At 40.0% G+C, this 14,722-nt stretch overlaps 1 protein-coding gene across 1 annotated transcript in view; it reads right to left on the reverse strand.

Moving 5' to 3' along the window:
* Nucleotides 1–13,082, reverse strand: part of gabrg3 (gamma-aminobutyric acid type A receptor subunit gamma3) — a gene marked incomplete at both ends in the record, with an annotated part of 62,952 nt that extends 49,870 nt beyond the window's left edge. Inside the window, one exon of the mRNA XM_083911202.1 lies at nucleotides 12,989–13,082. Within this exon, the coding sequence (XP_083767328.1) occupies nucleotides 12,989–13,082 (94 nt within the window). The remainder of the gene's footprint in view (nucleotides 1–12,988) is intronic.
* Nucleotides 13,083–14,722: the final 1,640 nt, after the last annotated feature.

Consider the following 14,722-nt stretch of genomic DNA (forward strand, 5'->3'; position numbering starts at 1 on the left):
GTTTTTAGCATTAAGCCATAAAGTCCTACAATACTGGTTGCTGTTGGTGTGTTTGCTTCCGTAAACACCGTTAATGTGTCATGATGTCATCACTGATAAACTGTGCATGAGGTCACTTCAGTAGTGTGAGCTGTTGTGAACAGCAACAATAAAAATTGTATTTGAGCAATAAATCGGAATTGTGCATTAAGTAACGGTAAATGGATGGACTTTCTAGTCTTCTGACTACTCAAGGCGCTCTCACACTACTTGTCACATTCACCAGTTCATTCAAAATGATGACAGTGAACATCTTCATACCATCTAATCTAACCATTCACATCACATTCAACTGCCAATGCGACGTCAAATAGCATGTTGTCGTGCCTCTCTCTAAAATACCGAACAGGGACAAAGCAAACTTGATGGTCGGGAGAGCGCCATGCTCTAGTGCCGCAACAAAAATAGATGATGAGGCGTGGGTGGTAAACATGGGTAGTTCACTCGTTAATTATGTCCCTTTGAAAATGTGCACCCTTGACAATGAAGCTGCATTACTTTCTTCATTATGGTGCTAACTGTGTTGCAAGCTATAATTGTGAAACTTCCTATAATACCACTTAGCAGCAGTTAGTCTGTGACTAGTCATTCAGTAAATGAGGACGGCTCATTAACTTTAGGAAAATAGGTCACATTAACCAGAAATGAATTAGCAGTTGTATGTGGGATCTTTAATAGTGCAGCCATCAGTGAAACATGGTCACCTGCTATATAAACTGTGGTGTTCAGGGTGCTGTCTCCTTAGATACCAATACAGTGAAAGTCTATTGTGTGATGGGCAGTTTTAAAGAACAAAAAGACAAGAGAATAACAGAGAATGAACTCTCTCTCAGGGGAGGGTATAATCTGCTCTGAAATGTGAACAACTGCTTGGAGACATTTATAAAAATCAGCCAGTGAGAAGGCGAGGTAAGCCGTAACCTCTTGTGAGATTTATTTGTCATCAGGGTGGGAAGAGGATGATGAACAGGTCCACAGAGACAGCAGCTAATCTGTGTCCAGGTTTGCACAAAGGACCTGGCCCCATCTGATGAATGGGTGTATAATAGCTGCTGGTGAAGAGCAGGGACAAGCTGCCGCCCCGTCTCTCTATTTGACAGACCGACGGTGATATTTATGGCAAACCAGACCCTGTGAGCACGCTGGATATTTACCTTTTTATGTTAATGTAAAATTAGAAACGCCCTTGTCAGCCTGTCACCCTTATTCAGAGAGAGCATGAGCAGAAAAGAAATAAAGGAAGAAAAAAGAGAATGTTGAAAAGTACAGAAAGTGTTCAACAGTTGACATCTGACATGTAAAGAATTCTGTAAGAGCTTTGTCACCGTTCTTCTGCAAACTAACAAAAGAAAAACAGCATAGCAGATGCAGATTCAGTGTGTCTGTCCCCATGAAGGGATACTCTGTTTACAAAGGGCTGAACTATTTAATGCGTTCGTTAGACTTCCACTTATATGAGTCATCAAACAGATCAATTCTCTTGACCTCTGTCGGCCTGCATGTTATCCTGAGTGGGTTTGGATCTTCCCACCACATCCTCTTCTGAAAGGAAGATAATCCATCTTTGATTTTCAGTAATTCTTCATCACCCATCACAATAAAAGAGGTAGGTGTTTCCTGTGTGATGGCTGGTCAGTGCCGGAATAAAGAGAACTAAGGATTAAAGATTATTCCTCTTTTAATGCTGTGGGTGTCGGGCAACTGTCTGTTTAAAATCAGCCTCACAATATTGATCACATTATTTTTCTGATATATATATATGGCATTTAAATAATATAGAGAAATCCCACATAAAATAACCAAATTGGGGTTTAAGGTAATTAACTGTGAGAAACAAATATTTAACAACCTTTTTTGTTTTTTATTTACAATTTAATTTGGTTGTTGAAAAAACTGTAGGGAAATATATTATTATATCCTACCAACACGAAAGCATGGTAAATCAAAATATGTATTTCACATAATTTTGTAACATATGACATACACCTTCCATAAAATATGGAAGGCTCTCTCTGCCAAAAGAAAAAAATAAGCACAGTATTGTTGGTCATCAATATTATGAGCTACTAATCAGAATGCTGAGATAATGTCAGAATTCTTCACACAATTTGGATTCAGTAGGTCATAATATTGACTAAGTAAAACGTTTGACTGAGTATTTTATAACTTACTGTGAATATATTGACTTTTACGATGCTTTTCATCGGTTTTCTTTCTTTTCCAGGCAGGAGAGGTGCTTCTACACTAATGTGCAAAGATAAACATGTATACATTTATCATGTTACTTTTTTCCCCCCTTTTGAAAAACCTTCACAAGCAAAATAGAGTTTTATCATTGCCTGCTTGCCACCGCTAAAGTAACTGTGGCACATTTTTGTCTACTCATTAATCACATGAACTTGCAGGAACTCCTGATGACAGAACTACATGTAGGGAAAGTCGCAGCTTATTCTTGTCTGGCGTCTACCTTCTCTGAACCGCAACATAATGACTTATGGGATAAAGACTTCAACTTCTTCTGTCACTGTCCAGGCTCATTACTGGAAGAAATGCCAAGGGCTCTTAAATATTCAAAAAGCAGAACAGATCACTTCCCTCCGGCTAACTGTACGACAGCTGATCATCTGTCACCCAGTAAGTAGCCAGACACCAAAGCTAGTTTAAGGAGGGCTCTGTAATGAATGTACTGCACTATGGCTGCAGCTACTGCAAGACCAAAGTTCAATTTGCAAGGTGGGATTGGTATTCAGACCTTGGTGTATTTAGTAGCACTTTGCATCTGTATCTTCCACCAGGTCCATTTGTTACACAAACAGGGAAGGGGACTATTCATGTTCATGGAACAAAGGAAGATTGCTACACTATTGTTTACAAAGAGAGCATGTGATAGCCTATTCAACGGATGTTTAATTTAAAAATCAGCACACACTTCTCCTCTGTGTGGTCACTTTTCAGCTCATCAATCAATTTCATTTTGGTCACATTTTTTTTCACATATGTTTTGGGTGCTCTCAATAACGTTTATCCACATTTCTACCGTATATTGCTTTCTGCTATCATGATTCAAATCTACTAAGTAAGTATATATATATATATATATATATATATATATATATATATATATATATATATATATATATATATATATATATATATATATATTTATATGGAAAGTATATACATATCAAAGTGGGTGCATGTTACAATATACACAGTATATACACATTAATGTGGGCGCAGGTAACACCTTTATTACATCTAACCACAGTGCATGATATACTTGTGCATGATATTATGTGCAGTCAACACAGCTTCACTCCAAACTCGTCCCATACGGCCGCTTGGACAGGACCCGTTGGCATCACGTTTTTACTAATCTTGGTAACCCTTTGCTTCATTTTTCGATGCGCAGGGTATGATTAGGTTTAGGAAACAAATCTACTGGGTTACGTTTAAGAAAAGATCATTGTTTGGGTTCAAATAAGTATGTTTATTACCTAATGTACAGTAACTAAGTGACGTTAGTTAGGTATGTTTCCTAAGTAAGTTGACTTGCATACTTTAAGTTTCAAAAAGCCAACGTTGATTTAGTTTCACACAGAACAGTGCTCTTTAGGATGAAAGTCCTGTGTTTGGTTGACCCAGTCATCCACCCTGACCTCCTCTCTACGTGGGCACTTGGCTTTTTACTATATTTTTTATAAGGATACAGGCCTGCTATCTGGAATGGCCATCGGAGCACACAATAAAAGTATGAATTAGCAGCAACTATATACACACTGTTGCCCATAATTGTATTGCCTCTCCTCATGAAATGATTGTGACATGTGATTTATTATTGATTGATAGTGTATATCATCTCAAAACTGTATCATTCCATCTTTTCCAAACACATCAGTGAAAATTAAATCACAGATAAATAAAATAAAAAGAGGAATGTGTCTTAAAAACAAAATTGTTCCAACTTTATGTGCAACAGTGTAGCATGGAACATGCCCCAAAATACACTCACCGGCCACTGTATTAGGTGCACCTGGTGCTTAATTAAGTGTCAGTGTGGTCTTCTGCTGCTGTTCCCTCTCTGCTAGAAAGTAGGTGGTGTGTGTTCACAGATGCTCTCCTGCATTCCTCTGTTGGAACCAGTGGATATTTGAGTTACTGTTGCCTTTCTATCAGATCCAACCAGTCTGGCCATTCTCCTCTGACCTCTGGCTAAAACAAGGCATTGGCCCCCACAGAACTGCCGCTCACTGGATCTTTTCTCTTTTTGGGACCGTTCTCTGTAAACCCTAGAGATGGTTGTGTGTGAAAATCCCAGTAGATCAGCAGTTTCTGAAACACTCAGACCAGCCCGTCTGGCACCAACAACCATGCCACGTTCAAAGTCACTTCAATCACCTTTCTTCCCCGTTCTGATGCTCGCTTTGAACTGCAGCACATCGTCTTCACCATGTCTACATGCCTAAATGCATGTGGTTGCTGCCATGTGATTGGCTGATTAGCGATTTGCGTTAATGAGCAGTTGCCGGTGAGTATAGTTTGGCATGTTTGTATTAGATCCAGTTTTACTGTAGATCAGTAAACTTAAGTTGAAATTAAGCCCTATATCATTTCACCACCACTGCATACTGTGGTGATTATTCCACTGTGCAGGTCGCACAGGCAGAGTCACTAAAGTCAGCTTTCTGATGGATAATCTCTTCAGGAGGGAAATAAACTGAACATAAAGCAGAGGTCTTTATAATGGCACACATGCGTGATTGAACTCTCCTCTCCAGAAGTTCATTCTTCAGCTAGTGAACAGTAGTTTGCAAAAACACAAACAAGGTATCACTTTCTGGAGTTTTAGACCTCATCACGGTCCTATGTGACACAAATGGACCCTAAATCAAGATTATTTTGTCAAAAAAGGAATGTTCTCGCTCAAATTTCCACCAAATTCCATTAAGATTCTTTAAGAAGGAATATAAAAATGTGAAAAATGTAATGACGGGAAATGCCCATATAACTGGTAAATATGAAACTTGTGTGAATAATTCCTCAACCCTCATACACCTCATATGATAATGTTTTTCTTTTTTCCCCCAACATTGGGACACGCAGCTCTGACAATTACTCTGACCTAAACGTACAATGTGTAGGCCACATCAGTCTGTCATCTGTTGAGCTCAGTCTGAGACATCCTGACAGCATCTTTTGTAGCCAACTTAGTAACTAGGTGCTGGTCCAAACAATAGACTCAGTCATTTTCTGTGTAAAAGGTGGTGATTGAACAAACACATTCCCTTTATTCAACTTGTGGGGCCTTTGAAAGCCGTTTATATTATAGTGATGCTGTCAGCTGCTAGCTGCTATAACAATAGAGAGAAAAAAACACAGCTGGTAATTATAAGGGGATTTTATCCAAGTCTATCGGAGAGCTACTCGCTCAATTGAGAGACATTTTCCTGTATAAACTTCTAATCTTTAAGATGCAATTAAATGAAAACCCATGTCTGACGTTATTTATGGTCAGTAATATCCATTCAACATATTTACAGTCTGTAATGGTCTCTCTATAAAGATGTTTTTTATAATTTATAATTTACTGGTACACCTGGATATAGAATGGACAGCGGAAGACAAAAATGGTGCCTTTCATTCCTATGGAAAGCTGATCAGTGTCGCAGGCTCGACACAAAATACAAAAGAAAAACATCGGACAAGAAAAGTGATCATTCTCCTGCCCATAACTCGATTTTGCTAGGGTCTAAAATCATGCCCACATACATTTTTAAGTAGAGGTTCTGAAGATAATTATGAGACTTTTGATTGATACCCAAAAAAAAATTCCGAGGTGATCTCCTCTTCCCTGCATGTATAGGAGCGAATGGGCGAATATGCTTCCGGGCACAGGACCTTCATGCAAACAGGCAAGTGCTGCAGTACCACGTTTGGCCGCTAAGCCCATGGTGGCATACGATCCGTGCACCTGTCCTAGGGACCTGGGTACACCGTATCAGAGCTTTATTAAGTTGCGGCTAGTGCTAACAGTTCCTATTGCTAATAGTTCAAATTAAAAGCATTCAACCAGTGATACACATTGTGGCTTTTATTGTGAAGCAGTCACAGGAAATGCAAAGTATTTGGTCATTTGAAATGCATGACATTAGGAAATCCAATTGTAAGTCTCCCCTCTTAACATTTCCCTCCTGTAGATATTAAACTCTAAATCCCACTACAGGCAGACATGACACAACAGAGACACTACTCTAGAGTCACCTGGAGTGTCTGGACTGTCTCTCCACATCACCAGCCCAAGTATCACTTAACATTATAGCCCTGTGGTGGAAATGCCACTTTATGTTTACAGACCATTACAAGTTTTAAAAAGTCACATTCATGAATGCTCACGAGAAAGTTCAAATGAATTAAGTGCACCATCTGCCATCAAAGGGCCAGCATCACAACAAATGACTTTATAATTTACTTATCTGTGGTTTGCAGCCAGGGGATTTTTGTTAAAATAGCTCATTTCCAACATCCTATTTGTCATTGCTTCTTTGAAATTATCCACACAAGTTAATTTAGTCAGCTTTGGCTGGTCAACAAGGGAGGAATACAGATCTGTGATACACAATAGAATAGTCAAATACTGTGGGAATGTGTGTGTGTGTTTGGGGGGGGGAAAGCTGAGGAAAAAGAGAGGATCTGGTAGTCCCCAAAGTAGCTCTGTGAAAAGGTCACTGTGTTTATTACTCAGACACTTAGTTGCTACATCCGGTGGTTGACAGCTGATTGGTGTAGCATGCCCAACATCCATAACATATTTTAGTTTTACTGGATTACTACACATTCATCACTCCTTCTGATTCCTGCTGAAAGTCACTTCCAAGACAACTACCCATTATGCAGTTCCTATGATTGATATCTTCCAGCTTATACAGTATGCTCAAATTTAAAAAAGGTTCATAGCAATATTTTCAAATGACATTGCTTCCTCCACTTTCCGCTACTTCCGATACATGAGAGGGCTGTTCACCGATCACAACATCAGCACCGTTGAAATAGCCGCATACATGCGTGAGCTGGAGGCGGAGTTCTCATGACAGCTTTGATGGACATGATTTGGATGCAACTGTGATGGACTGGAGGGATATACAGGACATGGAGATGGAGCAGATTGAGCTGAAGAGCTCAACACTTTGGGTGACAAAGTTTGCAGAGCTCCAAAAACCACAGCTGTGCAATATCACGGAGCCTGCATCATCACATGCTGGACATCTGCACCAGAGAAGTTCAGCTGTCTCCGGAACTTTGCACTGGCTCTCTTTGTCAGTCCTCGGGTCAACATACCTTTGTGAGCAGGTATTCTTACACATGAAAAACATGCTCAGCCCCACCTGCAGTCGTTTAACGGTGGACCACTCTGAGGCATGTTTGCAACGATTGACAATCTACAAGCCCCAGATAACAGAGCTTAGCCAAGCAAAGCAGGGCCAGAGATCACACTGACTGGTAGGCATCTGTGGGTTTTTGTTAGCCTCAGACCACACTATTTTTTAGTTAAACATGTTGCTGTTTGCCCATGTATTTGAAATGTTGTGGCTCTTTCGTTCGGATGTAATAGAGATTTTTTTTGATGCACCATAGTCTCTGCATTTCCACTCAGTTCAATAAACAAGGTTCTGAAAGCAGTGTTTTAAAATTAGTTCCAGGCCCCTTTTGTGAATGGGAACATACAGTATCTTTGAAATGTGGTTTAATGTGGCCGGTGGATAGAATAACATTCCAGGTATGTTGGAAACGTTCTTGTAGTTTGTAATATTATGCTACTGTTGATACAGACGCACTTAATGGCAAGAAAATTTCAAATTGGCACTTGGTGTCACAAAGGTTGCAGACCCCTGCTCAAGAACATAACCACTGAGGTGAGATTGTTTTGTCAAAAGCTGTTTCTGAACACTTCATGATTATACTGTTAATATTGTTTTGACCAAGATTACATTTTAGACACCACAAAGCTTTGCAGAAAAATGACACAGCATGTATTCTCTCTAATATATATTGCTCTTTATGTAGGGCAACTTGGCTAGTATCAGTATTCACTTTTTGTCCGCTGTTATTTGGTGCAGCCACTCATTTTCAATGGCAAACACATGGCTAATGTAATGAAGAATAAAGTACAGAATATGAAACATTTTAGGTCATAGAGGCCTCAAATGTATCATGTGGGGAGGAGGTACTTTATCAACATAAATGCTTGGGCTGTACACTGTCCATATGTCACTAGATCTTGTTGGAAAATCTTTAACTGATTACACTGAGTTATGTTTGTATGTGCTACGAGAGACAACAGGGCTATTAAGCATTGAGAGCCTTAAGTTTGGTAAATGAAAGCATCTGAAAGTGGCCACAGGGTGAGTCAAAGTACAAAACCCCACCGGAAGTGTAACATAAGAGAAGAGAGTGAGGGGTCAAGGTTATTTATTGGAGAAAGTGGCACTTAGGGTGTGTGAAAGGGATCATTTCTCTCAGGATGCCATCAAAAGGTCTTTTACCACCGGGCAGCGGCCCCTCAATGACATTCTATAATGTACAGGTAATTATTGTTCTTTGTTCCCTCTCGTTACGGCTATCAACAGAGCTTACCTGGCTACATTCAACAACTGCCCTAAGAGCCAAGTAATACAGATGCTAAAGAGTGTATTACTTCAAACAATTCTTGCATGTCTCGATTGAGCGATTCCCTCCAAAGTCCACCCTCTTCCCCATGCCTGACCTCTGACGCTCCCCTGACACATGTGCCAAGAGAAATGCTGCGTTCGAGTGCAATGGGGAGTCCGTTGTTTCAGACCTCCAACTAGGCAGAGTGAACTGGAATGCCTGTCAAAGTGGAGCATCCTACTATCAAATTCAAGGGAGATTGACCTACCCCGGAGGTCGATAGGAAACGTACTATAAGATAGGATTTTTCTCAATTTGGTATTACAGAAACAAGTCCTGACTTAATTAAGCAATCCCATCTTATCTCAGGTTAAGATATCCTAAAAAGGTGATCTACCATGGACGTTCAACTTTTATGGTTGTTACCGAGCAAAAGACAGATCATGTTGTCAGGTCACGTCACTTCACAACTACTAACTATCCTAATATACAGTATAAATAGCACTAGCCTCCCATAAACAATAATAGATGGAAAACAACAAAATTGGTGGACGTTGGTGGGTTTGGTAGAAAGTTCAAAAGAGATCTTGTCTGGGACGTTTACCTACAGTATAATGGCTACTTCGCTCTGAAAGTTGCCTTTTGCGAAAAATCTAGGCACATTGGTCAACTGTACGACAACAGGCAGAGCCCCAATGGCAGTGTGTCGGCCTCTCCAAAAAAGGCCGTAGCTCCTCAGCTAACCACAGGATCATGGCCCAGGGTGGCCTGTACCGACTTACCAGTAATGTATCGTCAATTCAATTCAATTCAATTCAATAAAATTTTATTTACAGTGCCAAATCATAACAAAAGATATCTCAGGATACTTTACAGAGTAGGTATAGACCACATTCTATGACTTATTTATGATTTACATAGACCCAACTATTCCTCCATAGAGAAGGTCTAAATCGTATCGTCCGAATACATCGTTGGAATCACCCAGAAGCCTTTCAACATACCTATTTCATCTTTCACCATGCGGCCTACGTCTACAATTTCTTTGCTGCGTTAAATGTATCAAAAGAGCTGCCATTTCGCTCATTTGTTGCGGTAAATAATGACAGTTAGGAAGGAATATGGGTCATTTTAAAGTTAAAACAGTTTATTTAGGATTTTGGTACTTTAGGACATTTCTGTAATACACATTTCCTATCTGGAGTTAAGATAAGAACACTGACGTTAGGACCGGCCGTTCTGTAATGATTTTTTTTTCTAAATCCAAGCCTAAACCTAGTTACCATAGCTACCAAACAGATAAGATTTGTGAGTTAGTAAGTTTCTGTAACGGCCCCTGGAGCTCAAGGCAAAATATAATGAAGCTGCCATGTGCATTCTACCTGATGGGTACTTATAGGCAACAAAAAGATACAATAACATGTACACCAAGTATGTACACCAGCAACAGTCATTTTAAGACAAGAGGTGAGTTTTCAAATACTAATAACACAAGTAACATTGTATGTGAGCCAGCTGGTCTACAACCTCATCAGTGATCAGTGAATATCAAGAAATGATGGAAATACTAAAGACTGACAAATGAAGAAAAGAACGTTGGTCACAAGGTGAAGTTGAGCCATATCTGAAGCAGTGCATCCTTTCAAGACTCCACAACACAACAGGGTGTTGGAAAGCGTCAGGTTTGCATCCTCTCATCCGTGTACTGTTGTAATTTAGTTACTCAGGTGGATTAAAACCAGAGCTCCAGCTCCACTGTCAGCTGTGGTAACTGTCTGCAATTAATGTGTGCATCAGTTTGATGGTTGGAAAATAACACGGCCTAAAACTAATCTACATTTTGCTCTCAATTAATACCTCACAAGAAACCAAGTCACAGACATATCTGACATGTAACCCATCTTTATTATGGACTCATTCCAACTCGCAAACCATGTTGCAGGAAATCATACTGGCTCTTGCTCCTTACTCCAAAGATATTCAGAGAGGACACAGAGGCAGAGCCTGGTTAAAGGAGCTGAGAGGGAAAACCGCCTCGACACGGCGATCAAACAGCACGTTCCCAGATCCTCTTATGCTGTATATGACATGAGAAAGTGCACGAGGGTCTGCGAATTAAAAAAACTCCTCATATCTCCCTCCTGCACTCAAAGTTTCAACCTCTAAATGTAATTTATATTCATGAGGATATGCAGATGACTTACATCTTGACCTTTGTTGCTGTAGGTCAGTAGGCACCAAACAGCTGAAAACTGGCTGGTTTTCTTGTTTGAAACAAACAACCAGGGACAAAATGTTACAATGACTCACAGCCTTATAAAGTGCTTTACCTACCTAGGACTTTCCATTTTGAAACACACATATTCCAGCATGTGAAACTCAAAATTAATTAAGAAATGTTTTACCCAGAAATACATTTTTTGTATCATTACCTCACCTATCCATATGTGGGTCAACAGTGACCCTTACAGTAAATACGATGAATGGTTGAATACTTTTTTAAGAAATATTGTTTAACACAGCAAAACAATTTCATTTGACAAGTATGAAGATGATTACAATTATATGAAAGAGTATCTGCTGTAACGTAATTAGCTTGCTTACATTTCTGTTGTTGTGGAGGTACCGACAACATGATTGGTAGCTTTGTAGCATCATATTTCAGAGAGAGAGATACTATAACATTAGCCAACTTGATAAACTGATGATCTTTGTACCTTTAATAATTGATTGGTAAATTGACATAGTGAAATGCTACTTAATCGTAATCCTTTGTTTTTAAAATGTGTTCAAAATGATAACCATTACACATTGACATCCTTATCTATTCTTGTATATATTCTTGTATGGAAATGCTAAAACACTTACTTATGAAGTAAAACTACTGACAGCTGATGCTGCTTCAAACGACATGTGCATCTAGAAAGGTTGGACTCTGACTCTACTTGATGCAGACAGGCGTTACACCTAGATGATACAGTATTTATCTGTACCGATAAATGATCAGCCAATAATGTGAAATTTATGTTATCATGCATTATTCCCATCATTGAATTATAGATGTTAAGTTATCAGCTGATTATGCAAAGCCAAATTGCATTCATTCAATTGAACAAGCACAGCTCCTATACTCCAGTAGGTGGCGGTGTGCTTTAAAGTTGTTTTTTGATCCACCAATAAACACATATTGAGTAGGGATCGACCAGCATGGATTTTTTTAAGGACCGATGCCGATACCGATTATTTTTGCATCAGCCTTAGCCGATATCGGATAAGAACTGCTGATTTTCTTGAGCTGATATTTCGAGTCAATACTACTTTTGCTCCCTCAATTTACATCATAAAAATGACACAATGATGATAACAAATGTTACGAGTCTCAATTTTTAAAAAAAGGAACATTTATTGAACTTAAAAAGGCGTCTCCAGCAACACGGAGCTGCCTGTGGACGCCTGTCTGCAAATAATGACGGGAAAAAACTATCGGCAAATGCAGCAGCCCGCATCGGCCAATACCAGTAAAAAGCGCAAATAACGGCCGATAATATCAGCCAGCCGATGGATCGGTCTTTCACTAATATTGAGTTTATAGCAACATGTCTGATTGGACAGACTATGTCCAAGCATTTAATTAGAATTCTGATGCAAAATGATTTATAAAACCCAAAGTATGTTTGTAAAGTGTTTTTTTGTACTAGACGTTTTTCTAGTACAAATTTGTAATAGAAAAATGTCAGAAGTTCTGTTTTTTTTTGTGTGTGTGTCAACAAAAGTGACATCATCCAATCCATCACTCACTACATCTTAGCCTTTCTCAATCTCTGGTGTGCAAACGCTACAGGAACTTCTTTTTAAAATACCAAAATGTGGAGCTGGTAATTATGTATGAGCTGAAAAAACAAAAATCTACATCCCTACAGCATTCCACCAGCACTTTACAAAAAGCAAAATGATGTCACCTTCTCGCACTCACAAAATGGGTAGAGCAGCAGCTGTGATGTCTGACCACACTGACTGCTGCTATAAGACATCTTTATGCATTATGAATCTTTATAGAAACTCGTCCGTTGATTGTTGCAGACATTATTCCTGTTCTGTCATACACTATATTATGTATATGGCATTTTTAATCAAGTGTTACCCCAGTGAATGGTTAGATAAGTGACTGTGACAGTCTCTGATCATTTATTAGTGTATGATCAATACATTTAACCCTACCTGTGAAACAGCTGACTGACAGAATGGGATGGTTTACGGTCTGCAACTATAGTGACACAGTGACTGAGAGGAAAGAGTCAGTTACCTCCGATATCCGGTCGCAGTTTCTTATCATATTCTTTGAGTAAATTGTTGAGGATTTCCGTGGCGTCGTTTTCCTGTGATTTAGGAGCCAGCATCTGGTTCACAGTGACATCCTCGTAGTCCTCCTCGTACTCCATGGTTAGAGAGCTGGGGAGGTAAAGTGAAAGCAGGGGGCTGAAAACAGGCGATGCCATGTAAAAGTTTTCTGCAGTAAAACAAGTGTCAAACCTGGTTCCATCCAACATCCCTGGACGCCACACATCTTTTACACGCTTTTTCAAAGCTTTGTTTGAAACAAAAAGCACGACACTTACCAGGTAAGAAGGGCAGACAGAAGTAAGACATAAGCCAGTAATGTGGATGACATGTTTCTCGCAGGAGGACAACAAGTAGAGGTGTGCGTAGAGGACGGTGCGTGTCGGTGTCTGGACACGATGGTCACAGCTGCGCCGAGGAGAAAAAGAGGGGAAAGCTCCTCATAGTTTGTAATCCAGCAGACATTTCGGTTCAGTGTTCAAAATGAGGCGGTTTTGAAATCCCTCCTCACGGTCGAAGGAAGCAGCTTCTCACTTGTAAGATTGCAGATTGCGGACAGTGCTGGTCTCACGCAGGTGCGCACACTCTGAATGCCCCGAATCCATCCAAAAGTCCTCTGGGTAAGTCTGCGTCACTCCACTTTCTACTACTTCGCACTTTCCATAACATAAGAAGTGTTAATCCTGCACAAACGTACTTTGTATTGAGCCCCCACCCACCACACACACACGCACACACACACACACGCGCGCGCACACACACACACACACATGCACACACACACACACACACACACACACACACACGCACACACACACACACACACACACACACACACACACACTTTCTTACTTATTTGTCATATGCCAAATAAAAAAACCATCTTAGCCTTTCTCTGTGATTGGATCGGACTGTGGCTACCAGAACACAATGGCACTATATTTTAATCATGTAGCCTATTATACAATCAAGCTTTCAATTCAATCTTTAAAGGTCTCATATTGTGCTCATTTTCAGGTTTATGTTTGAATTCCAGGTTTCTCTCAGAACACGTTTAATGATCAAAAAGCACATTTTTCCTCATCCTGTCTGTCTGAATATACCTGTATTCACCCTCTGCTTCTGCATCTGCACTAGACACTTCATTGCATCCGGGAACGACTGTAGCTTCTACTAGGGCTGCACAATATATCATTTCAGCATCTACATTGCCCTGTGTGCACTCAAACACATTCTGCTACAACTTTATTTCGCAGCTTGATATTAAATGAAAACTTGCATCAGGTTCTCATTTTCCATGACAACCCAGTGTTTCCCAGTCGTCGCCTACAGTCTAGTTAGGTCCTCCACAGTGTCAAAACTAACCGAAAATAGTTTTACACTTGTGAACGGGTGGGGTCCGCACAGTTCTTCCGTGGTAAAGGCGGCACGAGGCTAACGGCACAACACACCCAGACTTTTCTGCTCCCCAGTGCCACTGTGGGGGCCCTCTGCAAAAATTCACAAGGGGCCTTTCAAACCAGCATTCATCAGCATCACAGGTTTGTTTTTACAACCCTATAATGGTGATGAATGCCGGGGAAAATCACCCGTTACAGAAGCTGAATAGTCAAAATAGCAAAAGAAAAAAAATGTGTTCATGATGGATAATTGCAGCTAATAGTTACCAATGTGTTTATGCTTCATTTGTTTACTACGT

The sequence above is a fragment of the Echiichthys vipera genome (genome assembly GCF_963691815.1).
Source record: "Echiichthys vipera genome assembly, chromosome: 3".
Classification (NCBI taxonomy): domain Eukaryota; kingdom Metazoa; phylum Chordata; class Actinopteri; order Perciformes; family Trachinidae; genus Echiichthys; species Echiichthys vipera.